The sequence below is a fragment of the Rousettus aegyptiacus genome, unplaced genomic scaffold, assembly GCF_014176215.1.
Source record: "Rousettus aegyptiacus isolate mRouAeg1 unplaced genomic scaffold, mRouAeg1.p scaffold_m13_p_3, whole genome shotgun sequence".
Classification (NCBI taxonomy): Eukaryota; Metazoa; Chordata; class Mammalia; order Chiroptera; family Pteropodidae; genus Rousettus; species Rousettus aegyptiacus.
The window spans coordinates 148,887,013-148,906,766 of record NW_023416306.1 but is presented as its reverse complement, the minus strand read 5'-3'; the positions used below and the strand labels follow the sequence as shown (position 1 = coordinate 148,906,766).

General features: G+C 38.4%; 1 protein-coding gene across 4 annotated transcripts in view; it reads left to right on the top strand.

Moving 5' to 3' along the window:
• The window catches only part of DCAF5 (DDB1 and CUL4 associated factor 5), an 87,310-nt gene that overhangs the window by 29,600 nt on the left and 37,956 nt on the right, over nucleotides 1-19,754 (top strand). For all 4 annotated transcript variants that reach the window (XM_036239081.1, XM_016131261.2, XM_016131263.2 and 1 more), the window contains exons 5-6: nucleotides 288-417; nucleotides 19,349-19,562. In XM_036239081.1, coding sequence (XP_036094974.1) covers nucleotides 288-417; nucleotides 19,349-19,562 — 344 coding nt within the window. The remainder of the gene's footprint in view (nucleotides 1-287; nucleotides 418-19,348; nucleotides 19,563-19,754) is intronic.

Sequence of the window (19,754 nt, the reverse complement as noted above, 5' to 3'; positions counted from 1 at the left end):
TACCCGTTAACGGTGACCATTTCTGTTTTATCACAGGATCTGAATAGGTGCCGTATATATTTCTGAGTATTACAGCTTAAAGTTTGTATGTGTTTAAGTTGCTGTGTGCAGAAAGTGTGTGATAGGACTTGGGGACCTTGTGAGTAAAGGTGACCATGTCGGGGTTCTGGCCCATCAGGGTGGTTATTAAAGGGTGTGCTACTACTCACATTTATATTCCTGCTTGTCTGCCTGCCAGTGGCCCAAAGGTTCCCAAAATGGACTGATTGAAATTTATTTTTTTACAGAACCCTTCTGCCTGGCAAACTATCCATCAGCTTTTCATAGTGTCATGTTTAACCCTGTGGAGCCCAGATTATTGGCTACAGCCAATTCAAAGGAAGGAGTGGGACTCTGGGATATTCGAAAACCTCAGAGGTAAGATGTTAAAACTTTTCCCTGTCTCAACTCTCAGGTAATATGATTAGCCAACAAGGGTTATGAGAACTTGTTTGGCAGTTGATCTCAAATGGATGTCTCCTAATATGTGCTGGTGTCTCTGAAGCCAGGGAAGCCCTGTTCTCAAGGGAGAGGCAGAGTGAGAAACCCATACTCCTTGCTAAAGAAGAGCCTGGACTCTAGACAAGATCATTTCTAGGCAAATAATGAAGTAGTGAAAGCCTCTCTTCAGTACTGTCTTCTGTGTTCAGGCCAGGCTTCCCCAGATACCTGGGAGATTTGTTAGGGGATAGTAGGAGTGAGGGGATATGTCACACTCATGGCCACTGAACCAGGGATTCTTAACCTTAGGCTGGAGGGGTTCCCTAGATGGACTTTGGGAGAACTGTGAACCCGCCTAACTGCATGGAAATGATACTCGTATTTATTTAAGTGCATTTTTCTGAGAAGGAAGTTTGTTTGCTTTTTTTCAGTTTTTCAAAAGGACCAGCAACTAAAACAATACAGGTTTAAGATTCATTGCACTGACTACAGTGTTAGGGATGTAATACGTTTCCTTGTCCATTTGCATTATTAAAAGAGTACACTTAGGACAGTCCTGAACTGATGCTGTGAATCACCTAACAGGAATTTCAGGCATTATTAAAGGAAATATGTGGATTTGGGCAAGTGGGAGGCTTTTTATCCTGTTCCTTAAATCTCATGGGGGAGGGACATCTTTTATGGCACCTGTACATAAACCTGGCCTTGCTTTGTCTAAGACTTAACATGCATTGCTAGCTCCTCTGGAGATTCTACATGGAGGTAACCTCCCACTTTGTCAAGCAGTATTGCAGAAGAATATCATGGAAAGGGAGGTTATGGTTTATTTCATGGGCCTCAGATGAAAGAGGCAAGTAAGTACAGAGGATTATCTTCCTTGGTGGTTTTTAGTCATAGCTAATTCTCTCCATGGGGCAGTCAGAGGGAGTTGGAACCTATGCAGCAGATCTCTGTAGCCCAGAGGGGCATCCTGGGTGTTGAACAGGTCTTCCTGAGGCTCCTTAAGGCATCATAGATTTTTCCTGTCCTTTCTGTTGCATATATATCTGCCTCTTGCTTTTCTGTGTTGCTGAAATGCGCGGTGTCAGAATCCCCAGTGTGCCTTAGGAAGCTTGTTCTCTGCCTTTGTCCTATGTTCAGCTGTAGCATTCTCTGCCACTTCAAACTTAGGAACAACTGTTCTGCTTTATCCGTACTACAAAGGGCAGGATTTGGACTAATTACGTCAGCCTTCTCCCAATCTACTATGTCCCATACTTATAGCTGTCATGAATAGGTGGCAACTGGAGTGGAGCTCTGAACTATTCATCCCCAGCAGAAAGCCTGAGTAGTTCATGACGTCATAGTGAGTGTCTTGAGAGAAGAGGGGGGTTAAGTGTTTTAATTCTGCTCCTGATTTCCCCCAGCAGTTTCCTACTTTGTGTTATATTTGGGCCCTCCTCCCCTTTCCACTTGTCCTCACTACATATGGCTTCTTTTTTAAAAATTCTAAGTGAAGTTATCATTTTATTTTTTTCAAAGTAACATTTATTAGACTTAGGGTTTACATCCAGAGAAGTGTAATGAAAAGAAAAAAAAATCTCATCTTCAGATTATCTCTCTTACTTTTATGTTTTTTAAATGTTTGTACATTCGTGTGATTCTTTTCCTTCCTGATCTCTTGTTACTCTCTCCAAAGGTAAAAACCGCAGTAAACAGTTTCTTATGTGTCTTTCCAGAACATAATTTAATGCCTATAACAGCATGTATGTTTATCCCTTAAAAAATTTATACTAAATAATCCATACAATAATACCCACTGTTTTCACCTTCTTCTTTCAATTAATAATATGGTTTGGAGCTTTATTCATATCAACACATACAAATCTAGCACGTTCTTTTAATGGCTGCATGATATTCCATTTATATGATGTACCCAACAACCAGGATTTCTTGTTATCAGTTTGGGCCATTATAAACAATGCTACATTGAACCCAGTTGCACATCTATCTCTGCCTACCTTTGCAAAAATATCTGTAGGGAATTGCTGAACCATAGGTTATGTGTCTTTAGATTTTTGATAAAAATTGTTAAATTGTCCTGTCATCACCAAAGACTGCACTGATTTACAAACCCACCAACTGTGCATGAGACCACACATTTCTCCAGAACCTCACCAACACTTAAACTATTACTAATCTTATAGGGGAAAATATTACTTTCTCTTTTGATTACGTCTTCATTTATGGGTATAGTTATATGGTTTCTTTGGTAATTTATCATTTTTAAAGTCTGCATGGGAGAAAAGTCATCTGATAAAGCTAACAGGCAATCTTGGCTAAAATCTGTGTTATAACAGAGCAATGCCGTGGAGAGTAGGATGTTTTTACCTGTTTCTTTCAACTTTTCTGAGGTTCTGTATGGTTATATGGCTATGAAGCAGAAAAGGGGCATGAAATATTCTTGGGGTCCAGTTCTTCATCCACAAGTGTTTTGTAATTAAATTTCAGATTTTTGTTTGAATTCTCTCGGTACAGTTGGTGTTGGGAAGGAAGAGGGCCGTTTGTCTTTTCCATGCAGGATTAATTATGCTGAGTTGGAATAGATGACTTGTCTCCTAAACACAGCTGCCTAGAAAAATCCAACCCAAATCTCAAGGCAATTCTAAATCCCCTGGGAGGACAAGCCTGGAACTAGATAGGTCTATTTCAGAGATACTTAGAGTCAAGGGAAAGAATTTAGGAAATTTGTGAATCCTTGATAATTGTAGGTTAAGTTGTGTGTGCTTATGTATCTAAATGAGCACACGTGGAGTTCTCCCCCCCCCCAGGGACAGAGAGAGAACATGTACTAGGTTCTCATAGAGACCCTTGCCCCCAAGAGGATAAGAGTCATTTGATGTTCTAAAGATTATAGATTTAGAGCATATTTTGGTTCCTTAGCAGGCTAATAAGTGACTGGCTTGGGCATGTGAATGTATTCTTGGCTTACTTGGGAGGGTTGGCTGGTAAAATGTCAGCTACATCTCTGTGTGTGTGTGAGAGAGAGATACCTCTTTTTTTAATCAGTTAGGGTCCTTGTGCGTTCTAGTTCATCTGTGCCTCCTTGCATTAGAACTTTGTTAGAATTTGTCTCAGATTTTTCTAATACAGACTTGTGTAGTTCTGGAGTCTGAGTCCTTTAGACTTTCTGCCTATAAAAGTTAAACCCCTTTTCATTATTTTCTGGCCCAGCCCCTGTCTACATGGTTGGCTTTCCTAGTTTCTTGTTCTTCTAACCCTAGAAACTTGCATTGCTATTTATTTTGCTAAAAAGCTTTAGAATAGAGATTGTAAATTTGTTGTTCATAGGCCATATTTAACCCACAGAGATGTTTGGTTTGGCCTGTGTCGGTGGTCTTCAACCTTTTTGGCACCAGGGACCGGTGCTCCTATGAAAGTCTAATGCCTGATGATCTGAGGTAGAGCTGAGGCGGTGATGCTAGCGCTGGGGAGCGGCTGCAAAGATAGATGAAGCTTCCCTCACTTGCCTGCCGCTCACCTCCCGTTATGTGACCCGGTTCCTAACAGGCCACAGACTGGTAGTGGTCTGCAGCCCAGGGGTTTTGGACCCCTAGCCTATATGATGTAATAGTGTTGGGAAAGTTGTACAGAAAAATCACAGTTTCTAACATTTCTTGAAAAAATCAAAAGATCCAATATCATTGGATCTTTATTATATGGCAATAGTCAGCTGAAGCTAAGTCATGAATTCTTTAAACCTTTAAAGGGATGTGTTTAGGGTCCTTCCACTCCTTGATGTCTTAATCCCAGTGTGCTTCCTTCATTTACATTACTTACCTGGCCCTGTAGTCATTGGAGTTTGAAGGGTCTGCTTTAGGGATTTTAGTGGTAATGAGCGGGTCATAGGGTGGGGAGCTTGAGTGAGACTGGATAAGAGAAGACTTCACATATACAAGGGTACATTGCATGTTTGGACAAGGTTTTACTTAATTCATTTAGATTATTTCTGCTGATGTCCTCACAATCATCTTCTCCTTTGTCACTGCTAACATCGCAGTTAGTTATATCTTGCTTGGACTGTTCCAGTGGTCTCTGAACAGTTTTCAGACCTGAGATCCTCTAATGACTAGAGCATTCAGGAAAAGTGAAGTTTCCCCCGCTGTGAACTCTCCTTGTCTCACCCTTTTCATTGCCTGTTTTGCTATCTACTCGCTTACCACCTCTCTTCCTTTCTCATATCTTTAGTTGCTGTCAGGAACTGTTAGTTCCGTGACAGGTAACAGTGACTTGCTTTGACAAGGATAATAAAGAGAATGGTTCTTTCCCACTCAATAATAAAACTAGGGCAAGCCAGGAATTCCTGTAAAGACTTGCCTTATAAGAATAAGAGGATGCTCTTAAGTGTTGCATGAATGACACATCTGAAATGGGCAGTGAGTACAAATTTATACTATCAGAAAGAAAATGCTCTTAGGACCTTGCCTGGCTTTGGGGGCCTCTAGGTTAAATGTCTGTTCTATAGGGCCAGTCCTACTTCTATAGAGGCTAAATTAAATGTAACTCCTTGCTCCACCTCATCTCCCCAAATGCTGTGTGATAGTGTGGCTTTCTTATCTCTCCCCAGGGTGGGCGTAGGGATGGAGTGTCCAGGGGCCACCAAGCCAGAGCCTCACCTATGCCTTACCTCTGCCTTCATTTGTGCCACCTCCCTGCCTCCTCCTCTCCCTACTTCCTCCTCTCTGTGTGCCTCAGAAGAAATGGGTTGAGTGCCCAAGGAGGCTGTCCGAGCGGAGAGGGAAAGAGGGGGGACCTGGGGCGGGTCCTACTCACCCACCACTGCAAGCCATAGGAGCTCTAGCCAGGGCCAGGGAGAGGAGGCAGCTGGCTCTATGATGGCTTCACCCTCATTGCTGCTGTCTCATTTTAGCCACCTCTCCTGCCTTGCCCCTTTTTCCCCACTGCTGTCCATGGTGAGTAGGAGGAAGGTGCCTTCCCAACCCCTACCCTCCAGAAGTGTGTTGCTTGGTTTTTAAATGATTGTTTGAGATGAAACTCTCAAGAAATAAACTTTCAGTGGATACCGAAAAAAAAAAAAAGTGTAACACCTTGTTTTCTAAACAACCCAGAGATTTCTGCCACATTGCGTTGGAAGGTTGCTCATACTATTATATAGAAAACAGAGCCTGGGATGCAGCTTCAAATGCTGAAAAAGGCTCTGATGTCTTTTGAAACTTTAAAGAATGAGACTCTCTGGACCTTGGCCTCCTCCCTCTAAGAATGCAAGACTATTAGGGTAGACAAAGATTCATTAAATTTCTTAAACAGGACCCAAAAAGCACTATGTATGAAAGGAAAAAAATCTAAATTAGGTTTCATTCAAATTGAGAATGTTTGTTCAACAAAGACACCATTAAGTGAAAAGATGAGCCAAAGAACAAACCATAATCTGGCGAAAAAATTATTTACATTACATATATTGAGCAAGAATTCATTCCAGAATAAAGATATAAAAATCAGTAAGTAAAAGACACAAAATTCAATTTTAAAAATGAGCAGAAATGTTGAATAGGCATTTCACAAAAGAAGTGTATCCAAATAGCCAATAAGCTTCTGACATGTACTCAGCTTCATTACTCATGAGAGAAGTGCAAATTAAAACCACAATGAATTATCACTATATACTATACCTTGAATGGTTAAAATTACAGAGACTGATAGTACCAAATGTTGACAAGGTTGCGGAGCACCTGAAACTCATGCATTTTAGGTGAGTGTAAATTGATAACAACCACTTGGGAAAACTTTGTCAGTATCGACTAAAGCTAAACATATGACTCTATGCCTCAGCAGTCTCACTCTTAGGTGATATAGCTAAGAGTACATGTTTCCATCTAAGACATGTATAAGAATATTCACAGTTGCTTTATTTTTAAAAGCTCAAACTTGAATCAACCCAAATGCCCATAAAAGGAGAATGGATAAGCAGAATATAGTCATATAATAGAATATTAGAGACATATAAAAAAGAATGAACTATAGAAAACACATTGACATGGATGAATCTTATAGCCATAATGTTCAGTGAAAGAAACCAGATACAAAAGAGTACATGATTCCACTTGAATGCTGTTAAGGAACAGACAGTTTGTCGAAGTTAGGATAGTGGCTACCTCTACTACGGGTATTGACTTAGGAAGGCATGGGGGAAACTTGTGGGGTTCTATATCTTTATCTGTGTGGTAGTTTCATGAGTGTATTTATTGAGCTATCTGCTTAGAATTAATGTGCTTTACTATAAAATACATTAAAGTACTTTGAAGTACTATAAAATATCTTAAAGTACATTTTAAAAAAAGAATCCAAGGTTACTATTACCTTCAAATGAATATTTACCTTCTTCCCTACGATTTCAGTCGTTGTAGCGCTATCACTTGCTCTTTAAGGAGCAGCTTGAAGGGACAAAAGAGGGAGAGGGGAGTCAAGAGGACCCATAAATTTAGATGGCATTATAGAAAACTGCAAGAGAATAGCTGGGGATCATTTGCAATTTAGTTGTCAGAATGACTAGCTCTAATCAGGGGACATGCCTAATGGTCAGCCACTCCTTTCTTCTCCCACTCACGCATCTTGACTATCTATGCATACATGTACAATACTCAGGGAAGTGTTCCACCCACTGAAACCTGTAATAAAAGCTTGTTTTCTCTCTCAAACAGTATTCCTTTCTTACCTTTATTTTTATAAATGTCACCATCACTCCTGCAATCATCCTAGCTGAAATCCTAGCATCCCATTTGTCTTCTGTCTCTTCATCCCTCTGCTATAACTAGTCTTGTTGTCTGCGTTTAGTGCCTGGCCACTATTTTCAATTCTTAAAGCCTCTGCCCTGTTTCAGACCCATATCACTCTTTCCATGAGGTAGGTAGTGCATTGGCTTCTTAACTTGCTTCTTGCTTCTGGCATATAGCATATATCCTTAAACATCACATTTGCCATTACCCTACCCAGGAGCTTTAATGGCTTCTCAGTATTTTTGTTCATGGCCATATTCCCAGAACCTATTATGGGGGATGCTACAAGAAAACGTTGTTTTTTTTTTTTTTTTTTGGAATGACTGTATGACCTACTTTACTGGATAAAATAAAACTCTTTAAGCAAGCAGTCTGCCCCTTCTCTGGTGCCAGTATTCCTTCTTTCCTTGTTTTCCTCTTTCACATACAAGCACACATATAGGAAAATCTCTCCTTTTATCTTAATTTTTCTTTGCCTATTTAAATCCTAGTTAGCCCTTAAGGTCCAAGATCAAATGGTAGCCCATCAGGGAAAACATCCTTGTTAGATCTCCCTGTTTCATATTCTTAAAGTTTCCTTTACTTAACTTACTATGTCTTCAGCACCTAGCACAGTTTTGATATAGAGTATGTGTTAAATGAACGAAGCTTTCTCTTACTTCTAGAGGAAGGAATTGCTCTATTTAGAGGCTCTCTAAAGTACTTATGGTCTGTGGCATTCATGTTGCATGTATCAGTCAATGCTTTTGCTATCATTAGTAATCTTTAATATGACTGTGCCCTACATCCAGCTAGATCAGTATTATGTCCTTGATTTCCTTTCCTGTGCCCGGGAATTACTTCTTAGAAAGGAGGCACTTGGACATGGTTCCATAGTGTAGTTGTTAGCACTTCTGCTTTACAAGCAGAAGGTCCTGGGTTTGCCACCCCAGTGGAGCCACGGTCCATGGTCTATGGCCATGCCACCCTGAACGAGCCCAATGTCTGATCGTGGAAGCCAAGCGGGGTCGGGCCTGGTTAGTATTTGGATGGGAGACTACCTAGGAAGACCAGGTTATGTAAGCATAAATAATAATAAATAATTTTTAAAAAAGAAAGGAGACACTTGTCCTAATATGTACTGTGGATTTTTAAGGACAAAGCTGTGTTTTATTAATCTTTAATCTCTAGTGACTAATATACTTTGTACTCACCCCAAAATAATCTCTATTTTAAAAACTAGCTTTCTATCTATAATGTTTTCTGGACCTCTTAATTCCTCGAGTGTAATGACATAAATCAAAATGTCTCTGAGGAATAAACCCTTAGAGGAAGTTGTAAGAGCTCTTTCTGGACTTTGAAAGCCTGCCTGTCAGTGTTTTGTTGGGGAACCAGAGATTCGTTTTCTAGCTTTTAGACCACAAGGTGGAGCTCTACAATCAGCTTTGTCCACTGGAATCCTAACCAAATGATTTGCAAAATTTAGAGAGCATCAGGATCACGTGGGGAGCTTGTTAATGTGCTCCTTTCTGGTGCTCAGAACCAGAGGTTGAATCGTCAATCTGGGTTGGGACTCGTGAATCTGCCATTTTTTAAAACAGATACCCAGGTAACTTAGCAACTGCTTATATTGGAAGATGGAAACCGTGGTTATTCAGAGGTCTTTGTTGAATTTGCTTCTGTGTTCATTTGGACCTAGGGTTTTTGGGCTTTAGGCCAGAGTTTCTCGGTGTCCATTCCTTCTTACCAGGCACAAATGTACCTTTTATAACAAGAGACTTAGCTTCAGACTAGAGCATTTGGGGAATGTCTGCTGAATGAATGGGAGTTCTGGAAGCATGGACCAGTTCGTATCTGTCTTTAATACTCCCAAGTCTTGTTATTCATGAGTAGGTGATATCAAATCTCTAAATCAGTATAGACATCGCTAAGCACCAGTAATTTAACTCCTAGACAATCTTATTTATTCCTCTGTGACCTCTTTTCCAAATTATTTTGAATCAATTTCAATATAACATGTTTCTTCTTTAAATAATATGTGTCTCTGAAACAATTCTTTTTTTAATTGAGGTGAAATTTATATAACATAAAATTAACTTTTAAAGTGAAAAATTCACTGGTATTTAGTTTATTCACCTTGTTATACACGTACCACCTCTATCTAGTTTCAAAACATTTTCATCATCCCCAAATACAACCCATACCCATTAAGCAGTTGTGCCCCAGAATACTTCTTCCCTCCCACTGACTTCTGGCTACCACAGATCTGCTTTCTGTCTCTGTGGATTTACCTGTTCTGGGTATTTCATATATCATGTGAACTTTTGTCTGGCTGCTTTTATTTAGCATAATATTTTCAAAATTTATGACATTGTAGCATACATCAATACTTCATTCTTTTTATGGCTGAAAAATATTCTATTAAAAATATAACCACAATGTTAATATCACACCTAAAAATTTAACAATAATTCTTTGATCTTGTTGCATATTTAATTAGTGTTTAAATTTCCTTAATTGTCTCATGAATGAATTGGTTGTTATGAATCAGGATTTAAATAAGGTAATACAAAGCAAAATTTAGCCAAGATGGCTTCTAAGTGTCTTTTCATATATAGGCACTCCTGCCTCTTAATGTTTTTCTTGTAAATTTATTTGTTAAATAAATTGGATTGTTTATTCTATGGAATTTCTCACATTTTAGATTATACTGATTGTATTCTTATGCTGTTATTTAATATATTCCCTCTGACCTTAGTTTTATTCATAAATTGGTATTAGATCTAGATGCTTGAACAGATTGAGGTTTTATTTTACTTTATTTTTTGGTAACAAAGATATTTCATAGACGGTGTTGTGCACATCCATAAAGAAGCCAAAAATGGCTAGTTTTGTCTCCTTTTGTTTTAAAATACATTGACTGACTTCTTAGTTTAGCTTTTTAAAATACAAGTAATGCTGGTGAAGATGTGGATAAACTAGATTATTCATACTTTGCTGGTGGGAATGTACAATAAATAATACCAGCCACTGTGGAAAATAGTTTGGTAGTTCCTTTATAAATTAAAGATGCACTTACCACGTGATCCACAGTTGCACTTTTGGACATTTATCCAGGAGAGATGAAAACTTATTTTCATGCAGAAACTTGTATATAAATGTTTATAGCAGCTTTATTTATCATAGCGAAAAGCTGGAAGCTACCCATAAGTCTTTCAATGGGTGAATAGTTTTAAAAAGCTGTGGTACATTTATACCATAGACTCCTATTTAGTAATAAAAATCAGTGAACTATTGACACGTGTAACAATTTGGACTAACCTTAAGGGAATTATGCTGCATGAAAAAGCCAGTCTCAAAAGGATACATGCTGCATGGTTCCATTTATATAACATTTATGAAATGATATAATTATAGAGATGAAGAACAGATTAGTGGTTGCCAGGTGTTAGGGATGGGAGTAGAGAGGGTGGATGTGACTATAAAAGGATAGTGTGAGGGAGTCTTGATGTGATGGCACAGATAAGTATCTTAATTACGGTGGTGGTTACCTGCAGCTATACACGTGATGCATTTGTATAGAGCTACACACACATATACACACAGAGTGCATGTATAACTGACAAGATCTGAATAAGCTCTGTAGATCATATTAATAAATTTTTCTGGTTTTGATGTTGTGCTATAGTTATGCAAGATGATAACATTGAGAGAGACTGGGTAAAGGTACAAAGGACCTTCTTGTACATTTCTTTGCAACTTCCTCCGAGTTTATAATTATTTCAAAATAAAAAGTTAAAAAATACCAGTAATACAGAATAGAATAATATTCTCCTTTTAAAACTGTCAGTAAGGCTAAAGTCCCCCTGACTACCTCTTCCAGTCCTGGAGCCCTCTCCCTCCCTCTAGGGTAATGAGTGTTAGGAGTTTGTGGTATATGCTTCCAGAACTTTTTCTTTGCTTTCATATGTACCCATAGAAAATATATAGCATTGTTTCTACATGCATGTTTTTTTCACCCAATTGTACTACTGTACAATTATTCTACAACTTGACTTTTTCGCTCATTAGTATGCATTGGGAATTAATCCATACATTAATGTATCCAGATTTATCATGTTTCTTTTGTCAGTAAAGAACTTGAGACAGCTCTCTGGTGCTCTCTGTTAAAAGTCAGTATAGATTTTTCTTCTTATAAAAAGTCTTTTGTGACAACTCCCACTTCTGTCTCCCCAGTGGAGGGCGGATATTCTTCCTATGTTTCCTGCAGCACATGTCCCCCTTATCACAACACTTTTCATGTTATAGAAGGAAATCGATGGTTTTCTTGTCTCACATTAGTCCTTCCTTGAATGTGTCATCTTCATCTTACTTCATTTTTGAATATATGTCCCTAGCACAGTGCCTAGAATAGTTAGTAGGTTATTTAATAAATATTCAGTAAATGCTTACATGAATAAATACATTACTGAAGTACTGGGAAAGGTACAAAGTGAACGGCTTAGATGAAGCCTTCTGGCCGTGATGTACTGTTATCTGATGTACTGTTATTTTTGCTGGGTGGAATAATCCATCTCCACAGTATTCTGTCAAATCTTGTTGAACCAAGAAGCAGAAAAAAACTTGCTGGTCCTGTTTCTATCTATTGTGTAGTCCGGGCTTAGTCATATATATAGCCACTTAGGAACTTGGTCTCTTCCACTGTGAAATGAGAATAATGTTACCCTACTTTCTACCTTATACAATTATTGTAAGGATTAGGTATTACAATAGACACAACGATTTTGGATGTTAAATTTAATGAAGAACTTGTTTCTTCTTCAAGGGTACCTATTGTGATACAATTCCTTCAGTGAATTCTTCATAATTTGAACTTTTTATTTTGCACTTGTAGGTTTGACTTACTTACATTTTATTAACCACATATTTTAGACAGGGACTTTTTAGTACACTCTCAGTAATCTTGGCTTCATTTACTGATGAATTTACCCAAGTCCGGAAGACTTTCCAAGAACATTGATAATGTTTCTGGATTCTACATAAAATATTTTGTGTTTTGAATACAAATATACAGCTTTGGCATTTATTTATGGATACTTCGGAGGTGGGATGGTGGATCTGCAAGAAGAAATCCAGCTGAGTATAGTTTCAGACCTAACCTGGTGATTGTGTCCAGTGCTAACCAAGGCCGGTTTACTAATTAGAAAGTTACCAAGGGAGGGATATTATTTGCCCTCATTGAGAAAGATGGTGAGGGACACTGAAATTTTCAGTCCTTTGAAAATTTTTATTTCACTATCATTATATGAATTTAAAGTAATGTTTTAATTTCAAATTTAGCATATGCACCAGAATTCTGTGGGTCAGGACATTATTTGAAGTTTCCTCGAAAAAGCTCTTTAAATTCCCTACTCTCATTCATTTTTCAAAGCTATCTTCTGTGGTCCCTAGTTAAAGAGGGAGTATGTATGAGATAGCATTTTAAAATAATGCATTCCATTTTCTTCTGGTTATAAAAGTAGTTCATGTTCATTGTAGAAAAACTTGGAAAATAAAATGAAAAGTAGAAAAAATATTAAATGGTACCTAAATCCTATAGTCTAATTAATGTATCTTCTTGTTCTCAGAACATCCATCAGTCTGAATGCTTATTACTATTTTGTTTTTAAATGTAATTGGGTAGGGCATATTTTCAAAATCTGTGAAATTCACTGGCCATTTTCTGAAACCTGATAGATGAGTTTTCTTTTTTAAACTTGTAATTGACTTTCTAAAAATTAATTATTAATTTCCCTTTTGAACTTTTATTCTGCAAATTATGTATAAGATGTAATTAAGGCACCTGTTTCCCAAACTCTTCCTTCTTGTTGGCTACTTATTAGCAGATAGCTGAATTTAATTCACTTAAAGGATATATGGCAGTGTCACCTGAAGAGGGAGAGACCTGGATGGTCACTAGCAAATCATTTTACTTTCTGGGGCAGTAGAAAAGGGTCTGACTCAGATGATCTCCATGCCTTCTCTTATTTTTCTGATTTTATGCTGCTCTGCTGCTTGCCTCTCAAGATGAGGTTTCTTGGGCAATCAGGAGCCATGAGAATCTTGGTAGAGCCTTTTTTTTTTAAAGTTCTAAATCAGAGTTTTTCAAACTGCTGCTCATGATCAATTAGATCATGCATTCAACAGCTGTTTATTGAATGCCTATTATGTGTCTGGCACTGGTTAAGCACTTGGGATACACAAGGAAAAGATATAAAAGCTGATATTCTAGTGGGAAATGACAACTAGGCAAAAATAAAATATGTACGAACACATGGTATGTTAAGTTGGTGATTTATGTAGAAAAAAGTAAAGCTGTCAAAGGAGACAGAGAATATTGGGGATATTGCATTTTTGCAGAGGGTATCATGAATAAAGAAGTAAGTGAGAGAACCATGGCTCATATCTGGGGAGAAACATCCGGGGTTGCAGGATCGGCAAGCACAAAGGTCCTGAAGCAGAAGCATGCCGGATGTGTTTTAGGAACAGATAAGGAGCCATTGTGTTGACAGTAGGGTAAGGTGAGCTCTGAGAGGTGGAGTCAGAAACAGAAGGGATGAGAGTAGGGAAGGTATTTCAGGGCCTTGTTGGCATTGTAAGGAATTTGCTTTTTACTGTGGTCGAAATAGGGAGCCACCGAGGAATTTTCAGCAAAGTAATGAGTAATGATGTGATCTGCCTCATGTGGTTCAGCATCCCTCTGGCTGTTTTCTTCAGGATAAACTGAAGCATGGGCCAAGAGTGGAAGTAAGGAGTCAGGTAGGAAGTTCTCTCAGTGATCCAGTGGGTCATATAATCAATGTAGATGTCACAGTATTTATTAAATAAAAAAATATAGAATAGAAAATCAATACATTGCATATAGTAGGTGCCAAGTATTGTTTAATGAACTCATACTAAATAAGTGTAGGTATACTGAGATACAGTATAAAATGTACTTATTACAAAAGGTTACTGTAAAAAAAGTTTAAAAGTCATTATTCTAATACATCTATATTATTGCCAACTTGAGGTGACTTTGGTTTTAGGGCATATCATGCGACTTTTAGAACTCCAAACATCAAGGAGAAGCCTGGTATTCAATCTGAGAAGCAGGCCCCAAGAAATAATCCTAGCAGAGAAATGTTCTTATAACGGCCCTAAACACAGGCATTATTGGTGGCTCCCAAATGAAACGGGCTATCTTCCTATAACTGTGTCTCATCAATTAGCAGTTTGGCCTTCTCACCCCTTTCCTTTATGTTCCCTTCCTCTCATTTTTGCATAAGAGTCCTTGATAGAAGGTACCAAATTGTAATTTTTATTTTCAGACCCTTTTATGCTTAGGATTTTTTCCAGAATTTGCCTCTTTTCTCTTTAACATTTCTCTAGCTTTGTGGCCTTGTACACTATTGGCCAGCATAATCATTCCAGTGCCTTCTGCCATCAGGGACTGCCTGTTTACCTGCATAAATACTCACCCACTTCTTCTGCACTGTTAAAGTTGCTATAGCAACTGACATTTCACTCTTTCTTCCTTCCTCCTGCTTTTTTCTTCCTCTTGCCAACCACTATTCATTAAACTCCCTTCCCAATTTTTTACAATGTGAGGTCAGGGCTGATGGTATGTCACATCTTTCAGGAGGTAGAACGAGGAATAGTTTTAAGATGAAGATTAAATGGCTGTTACAAAACTCTCACTATTTTCTGCAGTTCGGGGTGAGGGGATTTTTTTTTTTAATAAACTAGACCATCTGATTAACTGAGATGACTAAATGTTGAGTCCCTAATCCTGTGTGTAAAAGTCATGAGTGTTGTAGGACAAATCTGTTATGGTTCTGACTCTTAATTTCTTTTGAAATCTTGGTTAGTTCTGTGTGGCTTTTGGTTATCTTTGGGTCAAAGGCAAAAACTTGGGCTCTAGGTCACTCAGCTGTGGGCATGGAAGATGATGATTAGAAGCACTGCAATGTGTGTCATCCATGTTTGTTTCATGGAAGAACTGGATATGCCATTTGATTATCAGAAAATAAGTTTGTTCAACCACAGATCCCAATGTGTTCTTTTCAGGCTGCTTGTCCAACAGTTCTGGTTTCCTCTAGAGAAGTCTCAGTCTTGGAACTGAGAATTATGTTAGAAAAAAGAAAAGAGAAAGCCTTGGTTCTTCTCCTTCTAACTTATGTAAATAAGAAATAGTTCAGGGATCACTGGGACCTTGAACACACTTAACTAGAACTGGTATGGACCAAGAATCCATGAATTTGTTCACTTTTTACCTAATTCTAATGTCCTCTAGGATTTGTCATGGTCCATGGGTTGTGTTATAGGAAGTATGAAATGTACCATATTCTTTATAGGTCATCCTGTCCTAAGGCAGAAACTGGAGGAGAGAGATTTTCCCTCTCTTATGGGATCTTGATTTTGCCTCTCTGGTTGTACGGTACCAGCTCTAATGTCTGTGATTTGAAATAGCAGTGTCTTGTCTCCAAATGTTTCACAGGTCTTATGAAACTTTCACATAGAAGTGAGGGGGAAATTCATGCCAGTGGGCTTTGGAAAGTATTGTTGGAAATCTAGTTTCATGAAGCTTGATCTGGGAACCTTTACTGATACTCTGTCTTGTGCTTCTGGACAGGATACTCCTAATCACATTCCCTGGAAATAGTCTTAGTTTGTTTCTCTTCTGTTCCAAGACCAAGTACTTTGTAAAATGTTATTTTTATCCCACCCAAGCAATAAAAAAGTCCAACTGAGTGTTTTTGAGGGTCCAGAAAACCAGGAGGCCATACCAGTGAAGAAATATTTTCCTGATGTTTTGAGGTTCTCTTTCTTTTCATCCAAGGTCTTTTGCCTGCTGACCCTTGGATAACCTCCTACCCTGTTCTTGTTGCATTTTATGACAAATCATGGATTGAGAATAGATTTATCGCTCTTATTTTTTATTAGTTTATTTTATTTTTTTACTGCTTTTATTTTTTTATAGGTATATTTTGATTTGAACTCATTTTAACTTGTTGCTAGTCCTTTCAAGGTACTGATTATCTCACCTGGATGTGTAAAGGTGGCCATTTCTCTGGAAGAGTGGAGATAGTAGCATCTCCATTATCAAGATCAGAGTCTAAAAAGCATGTTAGGATTGAGGCATTCTTGTTATATACAGGTATCCTCAGTTCTCCAGGAGAAAATGAGAAACTTCTTCTCCATCAGGGAACGTATTGAGGACAGGAAAAAAACATTTCAGGCATTGTTGGTAGAAAGGAATTGGAATCTTTTCTACTAATAGACATGGGGCTGTAAAAAGTGCCATATAGTGTGATTGGCTTTTCGTTGAGTCTCTAGTAATCTGCTTTCTCTCTTCAGCTGGTTTCCTTCCCCAACTTTCCCCCACCCCTCTATTCCAAAATGCAACCCTGTTTCTCAAAGTGTGGTTTAAAAGTCATATACATCAGAATTAATTTGGGTTGCTTTTTAAATTCAGATTCCTGGGTCTGCTTCTCAGATTGAATTAGAATATCTGAGGGCGGACTTTTAAAGCGTCCCAGATGATTTCTCATGCACTTTATACTTAACCATAAACTACAGGATCTTTGACATTATCTTTATATCTTGATTGTGAAGGCAAACTACTTCTAAGCCTTTTCTTTCTACTGAATTATATCAAGTTTACCATTCTCATTAGGAAGAGCCAGCTGCACAAGCCCTGCTGAGATATTACCATTAACAGAGCTGACTTTCTAAATTTCTGGTGTCATTCTATCCCTCTGGAAAGAATTGAAATTTGAGCCCAAATATGAAGTATTCAGTTTTAGTTGCTACTACTCTTTAGATAACACCCCGAAACAGTCTAGGAGCAAGATTCCTATGTACCCACTCTCTCTGTGTGAGAAAGAGGAGCTCTTTGCCTAGAAGCATGGGCAAGAAAAAAGTTTGTGACTCACCGGGGAGACCCCTGTAGAGTGGCCAGATTGCAAACCCAGGTCAAGGAGTTTGGTGGGGATGGAATGGGTCTGGATGCCTGTTCTGGGCAGACTCCTATGGGCCTGACTAGAATCTACAGAGGAAGTTTTTGTTAACAGATGGAAAGGGCGTTTGCCAGAGGCCCCAGCTTTCCTGTCAGGGATGCCTGAGCTGATACAAACCCCTGCTGTTATGGCTGGTGGGGCTGGCCAAGTTTCTTTTTGTTGATTCTTGTTTCCACCCCCAACTCCTCTTCAGTCCTATAGATGCTGATTTATTTGCACACTCCATGCTGATCTTGGATTGAAAGCCTCTCATTGTTTTTGAGCTCAATGTTTAGATAACACCCTGTAAAGGAAATGCCTGGACTCTAAGAGCCCCAGTCATTCATTCTTTGTTTGTGAGTGAGTGTGGCCTGTGTTTAGGGCCATTATAAGAACATTTCTCTGCTGGGATTATTACTTGGGGCCTGCTTCTCAGATCGAATACCAGGCTTCTCCTTGATGTTTGGAGTTCTAAGGACTGTTTTCTAAATCTCTTCTCTCTCCTGCCATTCCAATCATAAGAGAATTAAAGTCTGCTTTGCCCAAGACTTGTTTCACTCATAGCTGGAATACCCTCTGGTGAGAAGGCTGTTTGAGGGGACAGGGGAGTGACTGGCTAACAGTGGTGCAGACTGTTTTTATGGCCAGGCCAGGTTGGCAGCTGCCTTTGCACTGTGATTTCAGGTGCTCTTTTCCCCATGGGTTATCTCTTTCTTGTTCCCTTAATCTTCCCCACCACTCTCTTGCCAAAAAAAGAAAATGTGTTGTCTTCTTTTAATATTAAATCTCTTCTGGTAGCATATAGCTTTTAAGTTTTCACTTGGTAAAATGCTATTAAAACTTCCTTTAAAATGTTTCAGATAAATCTGCTTGACTTCCATTTAGGTATCTTGAGGCGCTTTTTAGCTCTGTGATTCCCTAGAATTTATAAACTTTTTTTCCTAAAACTACTAGGGTCACTTCCTTTCCATGACAACAATGGCTGTGTGAGACAGAATTAGTTCTGATATGGCATTCATTTCTGCAGCATCTCCGATGCATATTTTTAATTTCACTTTCCTACCAGTAATATAGTGCTCCAAGAACAGAAGAAGAAAAAGGTAATTATGGCACAGTGAGCACTCATCTCTCTATGATAAAATAATGTCCAGGTAATGAAATATACTGACTACAAGAAAGATAAAACACAAACACAAACATACACATACACACTGTTAGTTAGTGTGATATAATTCTGAATGTTCATGCCATCTTAATCACTGTAAAATTGAAAGTATCTTCTGAGTCATCAAAATAAATTATTTGGAACCACACTGTGTGACTTTTAAAAAATATTATGAACATTATAAACCTACAGAAAAATATTAGGTGGTGAACCAGAACTTACTACTCTCTAGTGAAGCTGGATAAATGCAATTATATATATTAACCAAATATAATTCAAAGCTGAATATAAACTTGTTGGAAATTGTAAAGGGAAACAAGTCATCTTGCTTTTCCATTGTAACTGATTGCTCTGCATTGAAAATTTTTCTTTAGTATTTACTCTTGAGTCATACTGTGTAGAATATAAAAATTCTCTGAACAGACTAAAAATTGAAAAATAATGCTTACATAATAAAGTGGTTATTATTGAAGAAATATTCAGAATAAGCTATAAAGTATTTGTTTTTCTTTCTAATGGGTCTTGAATCTCTCCCTTAAATACCGTCCATGGTTAGCCAGTTAAAGTAGACATGGCTCACCTCCCAGGGTCTTGACAAGTATCTACTTGATTCTGAAGTTAGTTCGGGTAAATGAAATAACTGATTATTTTAATATGTGTTCTTTCAAGATGCTCCTGTTATCCTTTTCCTGTAAATTTACTGGCAGTTCAACTTTTGGAGATTGAAAAGGGGAACTGACAGGTTAAATAACTTTCTTTTATGTAATCAAGGAGCTATTCCTATCATCATTACCTTCTAGCCTACTTCACAGAAATACCTTTCTGCCAAAATTCAGATGTACAAGCTTGTTGAAAAGAAATGAGTTTGGTGCATTTTGCAGACTCTTGACCAGCCTGTCTCATGCCCGATCCCTGTGCTTTGTGTCTTCCAGTTCTCTCTTACGCTATGGTGGCAACCTATCCCTTCAAAGTGCCATGAGTGTACGATTCAATAGCAATGGGACCCAGCTCCTGGCTCTGAGGCGTCGCCTGCCCCCTGTGCTGTATGACATCCACTCTCGCCTGCCTGTATTCCAATTCGATAATCAGGGTTACTTCAACTCTTGTACCATGAAAAGCTGCTGTTTTGCAGGAGATCGTGACCAGGTAAGAGCCTTTTGCCTCCTGCATCCCACACTCATGCTTTCCTCTCAGATTGCTCCTTCTGTACTGGTCTTTATTTCTTTTTAGCATCATGTCAGATAGAAACAATCGAGGGGTAACAGTAAGTGTCTGAGGGTGTGTCTGGCTTAATAGTGAGTTTCTTCTTTAGACCTGGCATTGAGTAATATGAGGCAC